We start from the raw sequence: 16,652 nt of genomic DNA on the forward strand, positions 1-16,652 counted from the left end.
GATCTGGTATGGAAAACAAAAAGAGAAGTTAATTAAATTGCAAGGAAACATAATTATTAAAACATTTTATGTTAATCTACAATAATGTAACGGATTCCTTTTTAATTAAAATTTTGAAATACACTAGATTACATCATTTAAATAATCACAAACTAGAAGAGGTAATTGAGCCTTGTTAACAGAAGCATATTTCAGAACGATTTCTGATGTTAAGACATTCCTTAGATTTCTACAATGGGTTTTTAACCATTTACAAACAAATCCAGTGATCCGTAGAGGGAGAGAGTATTGCTTATCCACAGGATTATACAGGTATTCTGGAATGTTTGTGAGTGAACTCTGAATATATTTCGGCTTCCTTTTCCTTTTATGTGTTACATGCATTCAGTGCAAAGTAAAACTCGGTAAACTGGTTCCTACATGGGCATGAGGGTAGAAGAAGAAAACTGATAAGCTAACAAAAGATGGATGAATTAAATGTTTCCTGGGAGAGCAAGCTGAAATGAGGCTAATTATACTGTCTAAACATTCTCCTTTATTGTGTTAATACTGCTCTAAATTTGACTGGATGTTGCCTAATGCTGTTATAATATATGCACAATGAAACCAGTCTATCATATATGGTCAAAATTCCTTTTTTCCAGCACAATCATGCAGTGTCAGACATCTCACACTCCTATCTGATCCCCACATTATTAACAATATTAGCTCAATATTTTCTCTCTAGAGACCTGCTCCTCATAATCTGGTGCCAGTAACCCCTAATTACCATAGAGGAAGACATCCCAAGTAGGCCACAAATCTGAAGGGCCTGCCCTGCCCCCCTTGAGCAAGTCTTCACAGGGTAAAGCCTATTTGCCCTCAGACAGACAACACACATTTTGTTGTCTTCACTGTTATACCTATTTACAAAATGTGCAAAAGATTCCCATTACCCAGAATCTAGATCTCACTCCTCTTACCACTTAAGAGCCTCCTCTTATTTCTCCTTAGGCCAAATTGTGCTGAAGTGATTATTTTGGCTAGCCAGATTAACACCTTATGTTCCTACAGCTCATGCTTAACTTTCACCCCACACTTAACAGGCAGTCTTCCAACTAACAACACTCTTCCTTTTCGCTACCAGCTCAGTCAGTTACACTAAGCAGAGGGTCAACCACCAACCTCTCAAGATGACAGCCTCTTTTTGACAGTTCTTGTTCAATGGGGCCCTCACTTTATCACCTCATCAGGCAATGCCTCTCAAAATGGGGAATGTGGCCTCCAGAAGGGTTTGTGGGACACCTACAAGAGAGGGGGTAGCATTTTGTAAGTCTTATTGATAAGTAGGTCTATAAAGAGGCTCAAGATTTCCCACAATCTGAGTGTCTACCTCATGGATTTGCTGACAGGGAAGGGTGGAATGGTCAGTCACAGACTGCTGTGGGTTACCTGAAGCTAGAGACCATGGGCTGTGGAGCAGCTGAGGAGTAGGGGAGCAACTGTGTGTGTAGGAACCACGCAGTTGGGAGCAAAGCAGACATAAAGGTTGTAGGAGCCAGGTAGCTACACCCAATGAGGTTTCTAAGTTGGGTTGTATGGAAGATCTAACAAGCTTAAAAACAGGGCACATATTTTCCTTCAATTTGAGAAACACTCATTTAAGTGGTACTCGTCACAAATGAATTCTCAGTAGAAAACGACATCGTTACGGATAGCTTCAATGCTAATTGGCCAGATGAAGTTCATCCTTGGTGCAATTTTTGTTGAAAAGGAGATCTTCAACCCAAAGCAGGTTGTGAGGAAATTTCTGAGCTTACTTAGCCAAGTCATTTCGCAGTCAGCGATCCTTTCATGACCTATTGTGCGATGCGCTTATCATGATGTTGGGCAAGGCGTTGCGCCGCTTCTTCCAGGAGCCCAGCTCCCGAGAGTACCTCCGTATCTGCCTGAACCAGTGGTGAGTCCGTGCCTTGTCTCCATCTCGGAAGACAAAAGACTCCCGCCTGATCTCAAGGAGTTCAAACGTGTCGTCGCAGTCGGGATCCACAGAGACCACACAGTTGCTGAGTCTCAAGGGCTCCCTGAGCAAGCTGAACTTCCCATTGTTTTTGTCCCTAATCAGTACCAGTACTGCATCTTTCACAGGTCCTGGCTCTCCGGGTTCAAAGCTAGACTCAGAGGTGCGTCTGATGTTGACCATGAGGAGCACTTGCATGTTCTGGAATTTTAAGGTCTTGCTGCCCTTTTTGACCCACTGTCCATCAGGAGGCTGGGCCAGCTGCAAGGACCCTTCCATCACAAAGCGGGTTTCTTCCCGCAGCCAGCCCACAGTCTTGATAGCGGTTTCCCTCATTTCAATGTTAATGACCTCCCTGTTCTTCTTGCTGTCTTGGCGGAAGGAACGCAAAGTCCACGAGTTCCCTTCCTGCTTGGTCTTCATGTTTATGTGCTCCAGGTGGGACTCAATGCGGCTTTTGGCCTCCCTCAGGCTGCTGTGATCTGGGTGGTACTCAGTGGTGGCTTTGATGATGCGGCTCAGCAGAAGTGGGTACTTGGTGACTCTCTGCAGTGGAGCCATGAGGAAGGACCGCAGATTCATGCGGCGAAGAGCTGTGTTGTCGTTCTGGGAGACATTGAGGAAAATCCTACAGGGAGGTAAAAAAATAACGTATTTTGTAAACAGGTACAGGAAAACAGAAAAGCTTACACCGAGGGTCTTGTTCTTACATACACATGAGGCATTGTTATCTTTAATTAATTAACATTTACAAAGTAATTATGACTTAAGATCCCATATATATACTGCTTTCCTGCAAAACCATTTACTTGATTTGCTAGACTCAGGAACATTTTTTATTTTTTCCCCGTTCTCAGGCTTTGTTTAATGCATCACTAAGGTAAGGTTCAATAGACTTGCTGTTGATATCTTAGCTGTTAAATATTACTCAATTTATGCAAATGTAGACACAGGGCAGTATCTAGCATATTAGTTGCAATAGTGCAGGGAATTTTTCACCCTCTCCTTGTCCTATGTGTCCTCTGTGCACCCCCTATATCTGTTCTGAGGGTTCCCCCAGCCCTCTAAAACGGATTTGGGGAGGAGGTTGGAGGTGCAGGGAGCACTCAGACACTGTACTGGGAATGTCACAGGTGGATGGGCACGGCCTTTCTATCGTTCTGATAAAGCCCCAGTTGGTGATGTGCCTTTATTGGTAAACTCCTCAGCTCTAGTTGATGCCATGTATCCCGGTGTAAGTGTCTGGTCATTGGTGAACCCCCTCTCCCCAAAGCATACTTGCTTCAAAGTATGGGCTCATAGACAAACTTTTGCATATCTGAATTAATATGTACAGATGCAAATTCAGAATTTTAATATTACAGACGATAAGCCCATCGGACACCCCAAATATGTTCAATTATCTTGCACCACATTCCAGATCTGTCCCCTCTTCAATTAATTTACTCTCGTTTTCCCAACAGATCCTTCTCCAAATCCATTTAATCCCCTTACAATTGCCCCCATTCATTATTATCTCTAGGTACGATCATTTCAAATTCATTTATTTCCACAAATTTATATCTTACTAACCCAGATCACACACCCCTCCGACACACCCCCAGTTAATCTCTTGAATACATTACCTACCCAGAAACGCTCAGTACATTTAGGAAAAGAAACGGGGTCTGTGCCCCAAGGCATATACTCCCTACCAGGCCTGTGCAAGGGGGCGGGGACAGCTGGGTACACTTGCCCTGGGCCTTGGAGGGCTAGGGTGACTGGGGGGGCTCCACCAGGGGCCTGCAGGACTTACGGTGTCATGTCAAGAACAAGACTTCCATGCTGGGCTTCATACAAGCTCTGAATGGTCCTGCTACCAACCCAAGATTAAGAGGTCTCCTCACCTGAGTAACTCCTTCTCTTTTTCCAGTGCATTGAGCATGTTCACTGAAGATGACTGCTGGAGGCAGTACGTCTGGAAGGCAGGCAGCATATTGACAAATTCCAGGAATATCTCACCGATGCACACAGTCATGAGGTCATCATCGCCCTGCCGACACACAACACACAAGGCAATGCATCAGCCAGAGACGTGGAGGTACTAGAGGCCATTAAAAGCCACCGGCCTAATATTCAGTTGTGGCGAATGTGCTGGAGTGGAGCTGGTGACATTGGTGTCTCCGCAGTTTACGGAGCTGAGGTGGGGCAGGGCAGCAGCAAAGGCAGGGCTGTGTGGACATACCAGCAGGAGGAACAGATTGGTGTCCACACAGCCCTGACCGCATCACCGCCCTGCCCCGTCCCAGCCCTGTCCAGGTAACATGCAGCCCAGACCTACCACCTGGACTGCAACTGCTAATATAATTGAAAGCTGATCTTGGACTACACGTTAGCAACACACCTCATGATAGCTGAAACAACAGTGAGTTTCTTTTGGCCATGAACTACAGCTTGAATGCATTCTGAATAATTAAGCTCTTTCCGCACTGAAAACAAGGAAAGGTGCTACACGTTTTTTCCTTGAACTGCAATCTATTCTCCAAACAGTGGCCCAAGCCCAGTCACTAGGAATCACAAGAGAGGAAAATGCTGTTATACTCAGCTTCTGTTTGTGAGCTTCCCATAGGCATCTCATTGGCCACTGTGAGGACAAGATGGTAGGTGAGATGGGCCTTTGGCCTGATCTAGTGGGGATCTTCTTATGGTTTTCTACTGACTCTGGTAGAACATTAAAAGTGTATGCAAACACAATGCAAAAGTGATTAATCTCAGCTTGACAACCATGTTGTTATTCCCTTCCATGTCTTTTAATGATTTACTCTACTGATGTATATTTTTAGAATCTGTTACATTTTGATTCCTAATTAAAAAAAGATAAAAGTATTTCACAAAAGACTATTGCAAGACCATTCCCCTTTTTTTGCCAGCATGAGGTGCTGTAGCACAGAGGTTCAATTATGACAGAGAGTACTACACTATTGCTGAAACAAAAACAAACATTCATAATTAAGGAAACATGCCACCCAACTTAAATGGTTTGCTGAAATCCATTAGCAGACAGCATCCTTGCAAGTTAAACTGATTTCAGTTGAATTCCATGGATTAAATCTGCACTTTTGAGGTTTTGAAACTGGAGACTGTACCACCCTATTCCCCCCAAAAATTTCAACCCCATATATGTCAAAATAGAACGCTCAACATCTGAACCCTTTAAACTTACTGCATTAAAATGTGCATGCACACAGATTCCCACGAAGTATTGCAATGCAAATTTTGCATATATGATTTTGAGTTCTAAATTAATTTTTAAAATTGTGACTGGCAGAGCTGGAAATGGCTCACAGGATCTCTTTTACGCCTTTGGTCTTATCCCCCAACTCCTCTATTATCCTTGATTTCCCTCCTTGGCTCCCCAGCATCTTAAAAAGTTCAACTACATCTCTGACGCAGTGGATAGCATTATCACATTTCCCCATTTTGGATGATTATATCTTGGCTTTCAAAGACACAAACCTTTTGCCCACTTGCACCACCAGCATGCAGTCCCTGGAAGGTCAGCTATGAGGAAATACAACACTTGAACTGAAAAAGGTTCCTTGACCCTCGTCCAAACTGGCTGGGAGTGACCCCCAAGGGTTTCACACAAGACCCTTTTCCAACCCTACCTGGGAGATGCCAGAGATCAAACCTTGAACCTTTGTATATAAAACATGACCTCCGAGGACCAAGAAGAATCCCTGTCCTGCCTACTTGTCCATATACCCAGTACTGTCTTCTCTGATGGCCCTCTAAGGCAGAGGGTCTTCACTGCATCTGCTACATGATCCTTCCCCTTCCCTCCCTTTTAAAAATGGCTAAGTCAGAGACTGAACCTGGAACTTTCTGCATGAAAAGCATGTGTTGTCCTGCTGAGCTCTGGCCCTTCCCCAAGGCGATTATCCGGCCTTCAAATAATACTCTCTCCTGCATTTGACTTGCAAAGTTCAGCAACAGGGCGCAGAGCCGTGTGCCGTACACAGGGTGCTAGTCTGTAATAATGAACCATCAAGAACTGCTGTTCCAGCAAATTATAAGTAACCTTGAGTACGTTCAAGAAAGAGAGCCAGTTTGGAGCGTGGCTCAAATAACACTTAAAGGATTTAACTAGCCTTGCGTCTGTTCTTGGCCACCGGCAATTGTTGGCAGGCAAAGCCGCTTTTAATTGCTCTCCTGTGGGCAAGATGGGCTTCTTTGAATGCTGCTGTAAAAATTAATTTCATGGTAAAAGGGTGTTTTGTTTCTTTCAGAGCCCTTAATAAAGCACAGGGCATAATATAAATACACAGCGGCGTGTAAAAGCCATTCGCTTTGCTGAGGTGCTAGCGCAACCGTCTGCCTGCCGGCATTGTTTTCCTTCAGCCAATGGAAATGCGGCAATATTTGGAACTGATGGTAGGCTTCGCTGCACAGCAAATTGAAAATGCTAAAGGGGCAATTCCACATGTCATAAAGCTAGCCCCAGACTGGTCTGTTCAGGAGCACATGGGGCCTTCCCCAGCCTGGTGCCTGCCAGATGTTTTGGACTACAACTCCCATCACCCCTTACCATTGGACATGCTGGCTGGGGCTGATGGGAGCTGTAGTCTAACAACACCTAGAGGGCACCAGGCTGGGGGAGGTTGGCATAGGGATTCATGCATTGCAGGGGGCTTTCTTAGGTGATTCTCTGATTCTACAAGGCACAAAGGATTTTTGAGATGCTTATTCACCAAGTGGTCTTGAATTGACGTATCTTGTTGACAATCACAAAGAAACACAGGCGACCTACGGTAGACTGGGAGCATCCAATCAGAGCTAGAGGCAGATGTTTACTCACACAATTGAAATGACAAAAAATAAACAAAAAGTTGGTACCCTTTGGAACAAGAGCACAGGGAAGCTGCCTTATACCAAACCAGATCAACTAGCTCAATACTGTCTTCTTTGACTGGTAGCATCTTTCCCAGCCCTACCTGGAGATGGTGGGGACTGAATATGGCACCTCCTACACGCAATGCAGATGCTCTTACACTCAGCAATGGCCCCTTCCCCCTTTCAGCAGCTAAAATGAGGCAAACAGAGGCATACCCATTCTCAATTCCCTTACCTGCTCATTAGGCATTGTGCCTTTCTAATGAGTGGCACAACCTTTGAGTGCCATAGTAACAAAGCTGCAGTGGCAAAAGTAGCTCATTATAACTGCACAGGGAAACGGAGAAGAAATCTGAGACCACACACTACCTGCTCAAAGGCCTGCTCAATCTCTTCCTGAAGGTACTCCAGGAAGTTTTCGTTGAGGTCAATGAGCTCTTGTATGTTGCCGAAAACCACCAGCAGCTGGTCCTGTGTTAGCAGGCCAGCAGCTTGCATGGGGAGGTAGAACTCTTCCTTGATGATGCGCAGGTCCTCCCCGTAGCTGGTTTCAGTGTTGACAAACTCCAGCACCGACTCCTTCCGCTCTGTCCGGCACTTCAGGCACTTCTCGCAGAGGACGGCCCGCCTCTTGTTCTGGTTCTGGACATCCGTCTCCAGCGGGAAGTGTCTCCCCCCACAGTCGGTGCAAGGCTGGTGGGCCTCCCACGCCTGCAGAGATGCCAGCGTCTCCGACGCCTTGCTCCTCCACTTCCTACTCAGCACTTGGCTGATGCCGCTGTCCGCCCGCTCCATCTCAGCCGACCTCATCCTTGGCACCCCTCCACTGCTGGCATCGGCACTGTCCCTCTCCTCACTCCCGCCCACAATGCCGCTGTCGGCGCTGAGACTGCTGACGTTGCTCCAGCGGTGTTTGGAACGAAAGGAGCCGCCCAGAATGCCGTGGTTCTCATCAACGTTGCTGCTGTAGTTGAGGTTGGCTTTCGTCAGCACTGGGCCTGAGCGGGGAGGAAAATAAAATAAATCTATTTGTAGAACCTTCCCATTGTTTTGTTCCTCAGCCCTGTTCACCCAACAGTAAAAAACTTGTCCTGTTTTGTTTTGTTTTTCTCCTTGTGACCAGGAAGGATTCTGCAAAGTACCTGAATACAGAGACAGGGAGAATCTAGTTCTTAATGATATGTTGCTACATTCTGGCATTTTCATACATACATAAAGATTTTCTTTTTCTTCATGCTAAGAAAAGCTTGACCTGATCGCTAAGCATGCTCTTAAAGGTACAGTAGCAGGTCATTAAAAAAAAAAAAGACAGAAACCCTCCTTGTATTGTACTGGTTAAATTGTCCATCTAGCCTAATGTTACCTCAAAGCCTTGGTCAAGGTTTCCTTAGCCTTGCCTGCTGAGATCCTTTAAATAGACCTAGACAACTTTTGACCCACCAATATATCCCACTGGCTACATTGCTTGCTGGGTGCTTCTATATATTTGCAGCCCCCCAAAAGTAGAGGTTTATCAAACTCCTGGTGGGCCACAATGCACAACAGTGTTTAGTCTCATGGGCCACATGCTAGCAGGTGTACTTGACAGTATGCAAAGAACATATTCCACTTCTGAGTTACATTTCTCTCTTTAATTCAACAGCTAGGGAAGGACGCTCTCATTTGGAATTTGGCTCAGGTGTGTTGGAAGAAACAAGCCTGTCCTAATGAACTATGCAAACAACAAGCGGAAGCCACATATTGATGGCTCCATCTGCTCAGTATACTTGCAGAACAATTGTTCCAGGTTCTACTCACCTTTTGCTATATCATGCATGAAGTCAAAGAAAGCACTAGATTGAAGCTTAGCTCATGACACTGCCTTACCTTTGCACACCCCCTTTCCTGCATTTGCCAGGAGCCAGTTTGGTCCTGTATGGGCCAAATCCAGGCTATTGGCTGTTGCTATGAATTGTACAGACAGAGAGTACACTGGAGGAGGAGCTGCTACTGTATTCCCTCTCCTCTGGAGGGACCCTGGAATAAGAGGCTACAGCCGGCTGCAAACATAATCCACGGCTGTTGAGTGCGAGATGTTTGGAGGCTATCTCTCTGAATGATGACTGCTAACCTAATGTCAAAACACACCCAGAACTATGAGCGACATGGACAGACCCTGCAAATCACACACAAAGCAAAAGGCAAGGGGAGCATACTGGAGTCTCTCTCTTGCCGGCGCTTCTGGGCATGCTGCCGTGCTGCTGCAGCGATCTTCAGCTCCAGTTGTTTCCTCTTCACAGCATCTGTTGGCATCGGATCACTGAAATGAGGCCGCAGCCGACACTCCCGTTGAGCTTTGGTGCAGTCCGAAGTTTCGTAGGAGATGTCAGAACTTGATCGGCGGCAGTTGGGGCTGGAGCTCTGAAAGGAAAGCAAGGGGTGGTTATGGGGAGAAGTTTCTACTAAACAATATATGAGATATTTAAATAAGGTAAAGGTAAAGGGACCCCTGACCATTAGGTCCAGTCGTGACCGACTCTGGGGTGGTGGTGCTCATCTTGCTTTATTGGCCGAGGGAGCTGGCGTACCGCTTCCGGGTCATGTGGCCAGCATGACTAAGCTGCTTCTGGAGAACCAGAGCAGCGCACGGAAACACCGTTTACCTTCCCACCGGAGCGGTACCTATTTATCTACTTGCACTTTGATGTGCTTTCGAACTACTAGGTTGGCAGGAGCAGGGACCAAGCAAGAAGAGCTCACTCCGTTGTAGGGATTCGAACTGCCAACCTTCTGAATGGCAAGTCCTAAGCTCTGTGGTTTAACCCCCAGTGCCACCCGCATCCCTTGAAGATACTTAAATATACATGGCCAAATCCGACACCCAGCACCCACTACCTCTAAAACCGTTGTTTCTCCTCATATCTTTCTGGCGGGGCAACACCCTCACTCAAGAAAGGAAGCAAAATATGAGCTGTTGGTGTTACATTAAACACATGTTCATGAAATCTGTGTGCAGCTGTTTAAATGTGCACATAGTTTAATATTGGGGGGGGTGTCAGCAAGCAACATGTATTTTATCGGGCTGTATGGGAGAGTTGGCAGGACGGGCAACCATATGTGAATAGTATATCGCAGCAGCAGCTTTACTCCAGTTAAGATGGCAACAGCTCTCTTTCCCCAGCCACCACTGTTTGCAATCCAAACCCAATGATTTGGATTTGTAAGTGCTTGACTGAGGATGAAACGGGCATTCCTCCCCATGCCTTTCCTTACACGCTTTCTGAAGGCTGGAACTTTATGTCTGTACTACATATTTAAACCACTTTCCAACTGGTTTCATTGTTATGGGTCATGACCAAGCGATCAAGAAACACTTTTCTGTGAAGAAACTACACAGATTACTCTGAGCACCCTCACACAGCTGTTGTTCACCCAAAGCTCCAGTTGGGTGAAGCTAGGATAAGAAAACAACTCTCAAACCAATTTTGGGCCTGATCCAGCTAACATTATGTGAACAGGTCCTATTGAAAGCAATGGAGAAAGTTAATCACCAGTTCCATTGCTTTCAACAGTACTTTGGGCCACTCCAGATATCCTTATTGCACACAGGTGATGATTCATATTCATGCTGGTATCGGGGCGGTTATCCACAATCCCACTTTCAGTTGTTTGCACGTGTCATCGTTCTGAGGTGAACATACTTTTCAATTGGTGCATGTCCTGTAGCTTCCTGTTGCCTGTAGCTTCCTGTTGAAACCCTGTAACTTTTCATATCTCAAATGTCTCAGGTTTTTTGTTTTGTCCTGCATTTGTTTTGCTACAGAGCAAGATTATTCCTCCAGACAGGAAATATGCAGTAACACTGGGGAAACATTTGCAGAACAACTGATAAAGCAGAATAATCATAGCTGTCAACTTTTCCCTTTTCTTGCGAGGAATCCTATTCGGAATAAGGGCATTTCCCTTTAAAAAAAGGAAACGTTGACAGCTATGAGAATAATGTGTGGACAGTCCAGCGTCAATCCAACACGATTGCTCTATTACTGCATGAATGACACGCTATGGAATACACCTCCAAAATGCACCAGTCTGGAGGGGCCCTTAGTCACATGTAACTTTAGCTGGATTTGCACAGTAGTGTTGATGTGCCTTAGGTATCTTCATTCATTAGCTTGTTCCTTGCAGCCACCCAGAAGCAGGAAGGGTGAGATGGGGTGTGGGAAAACAGGAAAGAGAGAGAGGGGAGAGAGGTAGAAGAAGGGAGGGAGGAAAAGGCATGGAGAGGAGAGCCAGAAGAGTATTAGTGACAGGGGTGCAGAATAGCTGAGAGCTGTCATAGCAAGTAAAGTTACAGCTCCCTGACCCAACACTTCTGAGACCCCTTTCTGCCCCAGACCACGCAACTCACGGTGGGTTGATGCGAGTCCTCCACAAAAGTGAGGTCATCCTTCTTAAGTTCACAGAATCCTTTGGAGGGGGGCTCAGGGGTAGCTTCGCCACTGCAGCTGTGAAAAAAGGGACACCACCCCAATTAATGTCCTGCACAAACAGCAGTCCAGAGCCAACTCCAAGGGTTGGGAGGAAAATGCATCTTTAAAGCTACAGTGTATTATTCTACAGGTCTTCTACCTTGTGAAGTCAAAAGCACCTCATATCGTCTTTCTCTTACATACACCATTCCATAAATGTACTTCTAATGATGCAGTGGATAATAGGGTTGTGTGTGTGGATTTTTTAATGAAACATGTTTGTAAATTTAAAGGGTTGCCCCCCCCTTAATATTTCTGTATAAAAGCAGCATCTAAAGTGCATGAAATCTTTAAGCTTCTCGTCCCTCTTAGTTGTTTTATTTGCACTAAGATAGGAGACAACTTTCTGTTCTGTCATCAGAAAGAAAGTGCTCCCCTAAATTATCAGATACCATGAATAATTTATCATTCATAAATGATGAGGAAACTATATATCCAAGCCCCGAGGGACAGAAGAGGGAGGACAAAACCTAGTCACACCCACATATACAGGATTAGCGGTGGAGGAAACAGAGATAATATTTAGCATTTACGTAGCTCACTTGAAGTGTTCACTACACTCGGCACACAATTATGAATGGGTGAAGGGGTTTAAGATTTCCAGGTGTCAATCACACACAAAAATGCATGCTTTGCTTATTTGATATATTGCATTTGGGGATCTTGTGAATCATCAGGAGACAGCTGTATCCTTCCTTCTGCCTGTGTTAAAGAACTGTATACCATTCTAGATAGTTGCCCTCTAGGCAACCCTTCATACAAAAACACAAAACACATCTTTTAAAATAAATATTCTCTGTGTGGCCCATCACACATTTTCTCACAAATATACAGTGAATCTTTGGTTACTATGCTGCTTCATTTAGCATTTTTAAAATAAAAAAATTACATCATTTAACAAAACAACAACAGAGTAACTATACCAACTCTGGATAGTGACATTGGATAATATCTGTATGCATATTATTCATGTGGCTTGGCTCACTTTCATGAATCACTTGGTATTATCTGATATGAAGACAGCTCAGGGGTGTGTGACTTATTCACTCCTGCTTTCAGCTTGTGGCACAGTGTTCTGAATTGATCTGAAAGGAGCTGGTGCATGGATAATCCTGCCTTGTGGGGAAGAAAAGGGAGGTTGGAGTCCATGCCAGTTCAGTGTTCTCCAACTCTATGGTTCTGCCTAACTGGGATGACAGCGCTTTCTGCCCCACAATATTATACACACTGTGGACAAATTCCCAGCTTAGAATGCAGCTAGCTTGTTCTATTTCTCAACTGAAGCTAGTTTGGAAGGAAAGGCATCAAAATGCGGTAAAAGTATCTCCCCGCTTATGCATGTTCGATTCTCGCGTGGCCATGTATATGCTCAGTGCAGGGAAACAATAGATAGATTTAAACTTCAAAAAGGCAAGAAAAAGGCAAAAGCAGTCCTAAAAGAGCACAAGAACTACAAAAATGGTGTGAAAAGAGCAGAAAAAAATGGCTAGCAATCCCAGGAGCCTTTGCAACTGCAATCTCATGAGCCTTTGCACCAACCTTTGAGTTAAGTCTGAGAAAGGAGGTTTGGAGGGAGCGATTGTGGTGGAGTTTGGCATGTTTTGGGTGGCGCTTGGCGGGGAAGCTGTTTACAGGATTTAGATGTGCCTAATATTCTGTGTGCCCTGCTTCCCAAACCAGCTGTGGAAGTACACTGGATGCAGAATAAACAGAACTGTGAACACCACCTCAGTTTTCCAGAGAAAGAGAGAGTACGGTAGGTATTTCAGGCGATATGCAAAATGGCAAATTATATTAAAACTACTGGGAATTTTCCTTTGTAGGAAGTTATTTCTCTTTATATTCAAGAAATCATATACACACAGTTCCATATTTATTGGATACTGGAGTGCTCTTATCTGTACATTAGTTCTCATGATATATATCCTCTCAACTGCCTCTTGGCCGACTGTTTTTGCATCTATTCTATCTCTTTCTCCCAGGTGAGAGTAGTTCTTCCATATGGTATTAGAGCAAGGAATTAATGTAATGGACGATTTCTGAATGGGGGGGGGAAATGTACATAATGGTACTGCAACTATTTGTGGCTGAGGTGGTTCAATCAGAGATGTGCCTAATTCGAATGAAGCTAGGATGGTCAGTATATGAGGTGGGTGTTGTTTTTGTTTCTGCTAGACATGGTAATTGGCTTCAGTTTTTGAAGAAGGGTAGTCCATTTGCCTGCTTCACTGAAAAAAAAATTGTTCCCAAGGCTCCGCCCTATTTAGTACCTCACTGCTGCAGATCCCAAATGGTCCAACTTCATCTTTGATTTTATTATGGAACCATCTTTATCCACCTCTTAAATAACTGAGCAATACTTCAATCTTGAGGCACCCTGTCATCTAGCATTCCTTCATCTACTCTACAAGCTGGGCCTTTCTGTTATGGCTGAATTTTTCCTCTTCTCACTTCCCCCATATCATCCTTGACATTGGCTGCTGTTTTGACCTTGAAAGAAAACAGTATTTTGCCCAGCAACTTCATGCACTTTAATATGCTCAAATCCAAATATTATTATTTTTTTAACCTTGGGACTTTTATTTCCTTAACTGCTTTCTCTGACATCGTAAAATTTTTGCCTGTCTTTATTCAATTCCTTATATACTGGATGATCTGATTTCCTGCCCATTCACTGACTTGACTATTAATAATGCCCTAGGTTTTCATCTTTCTCTGTCTTCAGAAGTCAAATTCCTCAGAAAGCCTGGTAAACACAATTCACAATCAAAAGGTAAAACAGGTAATAAATCAGGATCTCATTTCAATCATGCTTTCAACCATTTCTTTTTTGCTCAAGTAAAAAAAAAATGCTCTACAATTCATGACAGGATTCAGATTATTCCATGAAGATAAAACACTACAAATTAGAGGCTCAGAATTAAAACATTAAGCTGCTTATAAATGTGCTGAGTAAATTACATTTGGAAGAAAGTTCAGAAATAAAGGGCAGCTGTGTTGCATGTAATTCAAACACACACACAAAATTCCAGCAGAATCTTAAGAAGCCAATGACAAGAATAACCCAGGAAGTCTTCCACTTCACATGAATGAATGCTAACTTAATCTGAAATGATAAAATTGTCATGGATGAAAAGGGTATCAATGGCCAGTAGTTATGAAGGCTATATTACCTCCAGTATGCCTCTCACTACCAGTTGCTGGACAGCATAAGTGCTATTGCAAAAATGTCCTGCTTGTGGGCTTCTTGTAGGCAACTGGGTGGCCACTGTGGTAACAGGATGCTGGACCAAATGGACCTTTGGTCTGATCCAGCAGTGCTCTTCTTATGATTTTATGTGCTGAAAGGATGCTGCTCCATGTAAACAATTGACTGTATGCAGCAGCTCACCTTACGGACTGGCCTCACACCAGATCTCCCCATGTTATTCATATTACTGAGGTTTTCTTACAACAAGCACTGGGTCAAATCATGCGGCATGGGGGAAATCCACACGGCAAGACAAGGCATATGAATACCTGGCCCCATGGAGCAACGGCCACAAGGACCCAATTTCAAGCAGCCTCAGCGCCACATGTTGCTGAAGTGAACCTAAGGCTTGCAACCCTGTCATTTCACTGCCAAATCCTGAGAATATGTTGCCTTTCAAATCTAGTGACACCCCTGCCGCTGAGCCAGAAACTCCCATCGTCAAAACAAGATCCTCCATGAGATTGCTAAAGCTCTGGAAGAAAATGACAGCTGGGTTTTGAGAAAATAATGGCTCTCAGTTTTACAATTTCAAAGGGAAACTGTTTGGTCTCATAAGCTTTTGACTCAAAGTCATGAGAAGCTTGGCAACTGGTTGAAATGACCATTGTGCTTTTCATAGCAATGAATTAATTTCAGAAAGCTCTGAATGTAAGCAAACTGAGCTTGATAAAGTCCATCTATTACTATGACCCTGCCTGGCAAAATGGATGTTGTGAACAAAAGAAAACACTGTGCGATGGATCTCAGTCCCATACTTGCAGAACCCATGGCTTACAAGAGCAGAGGCTGGCTCACCTGAGCAGGAGGAGGCGTTTTTCTGCACTTGGGACAATGGAATCTCTATGTAGATCAGACAAGAGTGCCTCAATTTTTTTAGACCAAAGGGCTGCATTTTCTCAGTCTCCAAGCTCCTGTGTGGTTTTAAATGTTTGAATACCCCTTTCATTGATTTTTGCTGCTCTGATGGGTTTCACCAGGCTGTATATTATGTATTTTCTGTTGCGTTTATAGTTTTCTTGTTCTCATTCTTGTTTGTTACTTTAATTTTCAAAATTTGTATTGCCTCATTTTTGCACATCGATAAACCAGATTTTCTGGTTTATTGTGAACTGCTTCTTTCCCCTCCTAGCACCAGAAAGATAAACTAGGAAGCCTTGGCTTCCTAGTATACCTGAATCAGGGTTCATGGTTTGTGGCTTCCTAGTTTATCTGAATCAGGGTTCATGGTTTGTTGATCCGTAACAAACAAACAAACAAACAAACAAACAAACAAACAAACAAACAAACCATGATTACAAGCAAACTTTAAGCCATTTAAGCCATAGTTGTTGGCCTATGACATGTGGACCTGTTAGGGAGCAACAAGTCATGATTCCTAGCTTGGATGTAATGGGAAGCCAAGACTTCCTGGTTTGTTCATCCTGCCTGGGGGGAATGAGGTGGGAGTGATTGAGCATGCTGCTCATTTACAATAAACCACAATCTGCCAGAAAATCTGACTTATCATGATATGTGAATGTAGATGTGATAGAGCAGAACATAAATCTTTATATATAAACCAATAAGGGTTCCATTCAGTCACCCCGTATGACCCTAGAATAGTGAATCCTAAGCTTATGGTTCCAACAAGGGAATTCAGTCTCTGCCTTGAACTCATCATGGAAACTATCCCTCATAGGATTTATGTTGTAGGTTGCCCCAAATACACACTGCAGGAAATCTACCAATATATTAGGTCTCCATAATCATTGATAGCTTAGAAAAGGCAGCATTTTTTGAATTATTTGCCCAAGTCACCTGAAAGTCAGTTTTCAAGAGGTCACAGACTTTAATATTATGTTTTGTGTCACCTCCATTCACATGATTGACATTTCCTCCAACCTTCTGCCCAGAGTCAATAATTAACCCTCCCTGTGAAGATCTAGATGTGTGTCAATGAACAAGGAGGACCAGCCATTTCAGTGCCTCAAGGAACAGAGCAAACACTCCCCACGGGGCAGAGGGAGTCCCCACCTCTCCA

At 44.0% G+C, this 16,652-nt stretch overlaps 1 protein-coding gene across 2 annotated transcripts in view; it reads right to left on the minus strand.

The window, feature by feature from the left end:
• Nucleotides 1-50: 50 nt before the first annotated feature.
• LOC310842682 (uncharacterized protein) overlaps nt 51-16,652 on the minus strand; it is a 66,518-nt gene continuing 49,916 nt past the window's right edge. For both annotated transcript variants that reach the window (XM_083734842.1, XM_083734843.1), the window contains exons 4-8: nt 11,259-11,355; nt 9,067-9,271; nt 7,241-7,869; nt 3,886-4,031; nt 51-2,627 (exon numbers count right to left, since the gene is read on the minus strand). In XM_083734842.1, coding sequence (XP_083590968.1) covers nt 1,832-2,627; nt 3,886-4,031; nt 7,241-7,869; nt 9,067-9,271; nt 11,259-11,355 — 1,873 coding nt within the window. In that variant the 3' untranslated portion in view covers nt 51-1,831. The remainder of the gene's footprint in view (nt 2,628-3,885; nt 4,032-7,240; nt 7,870-9,066; nt 9,272-11,258; nt 11,356-16,652) is intronic.

The sequence above is a fragment of the Podarcis gaigeae genome (assembly GCF_964106915.1).
Source record: "Podarcis gaigeae genome assembly, chromosome: 1".
Classification (NCBI taxonomy): Eukaryota; Metazoa; Chordata; class Lepidosauria; order Squamata; family Lacertidae; genus Podarcis; species Podarcis gaigeae.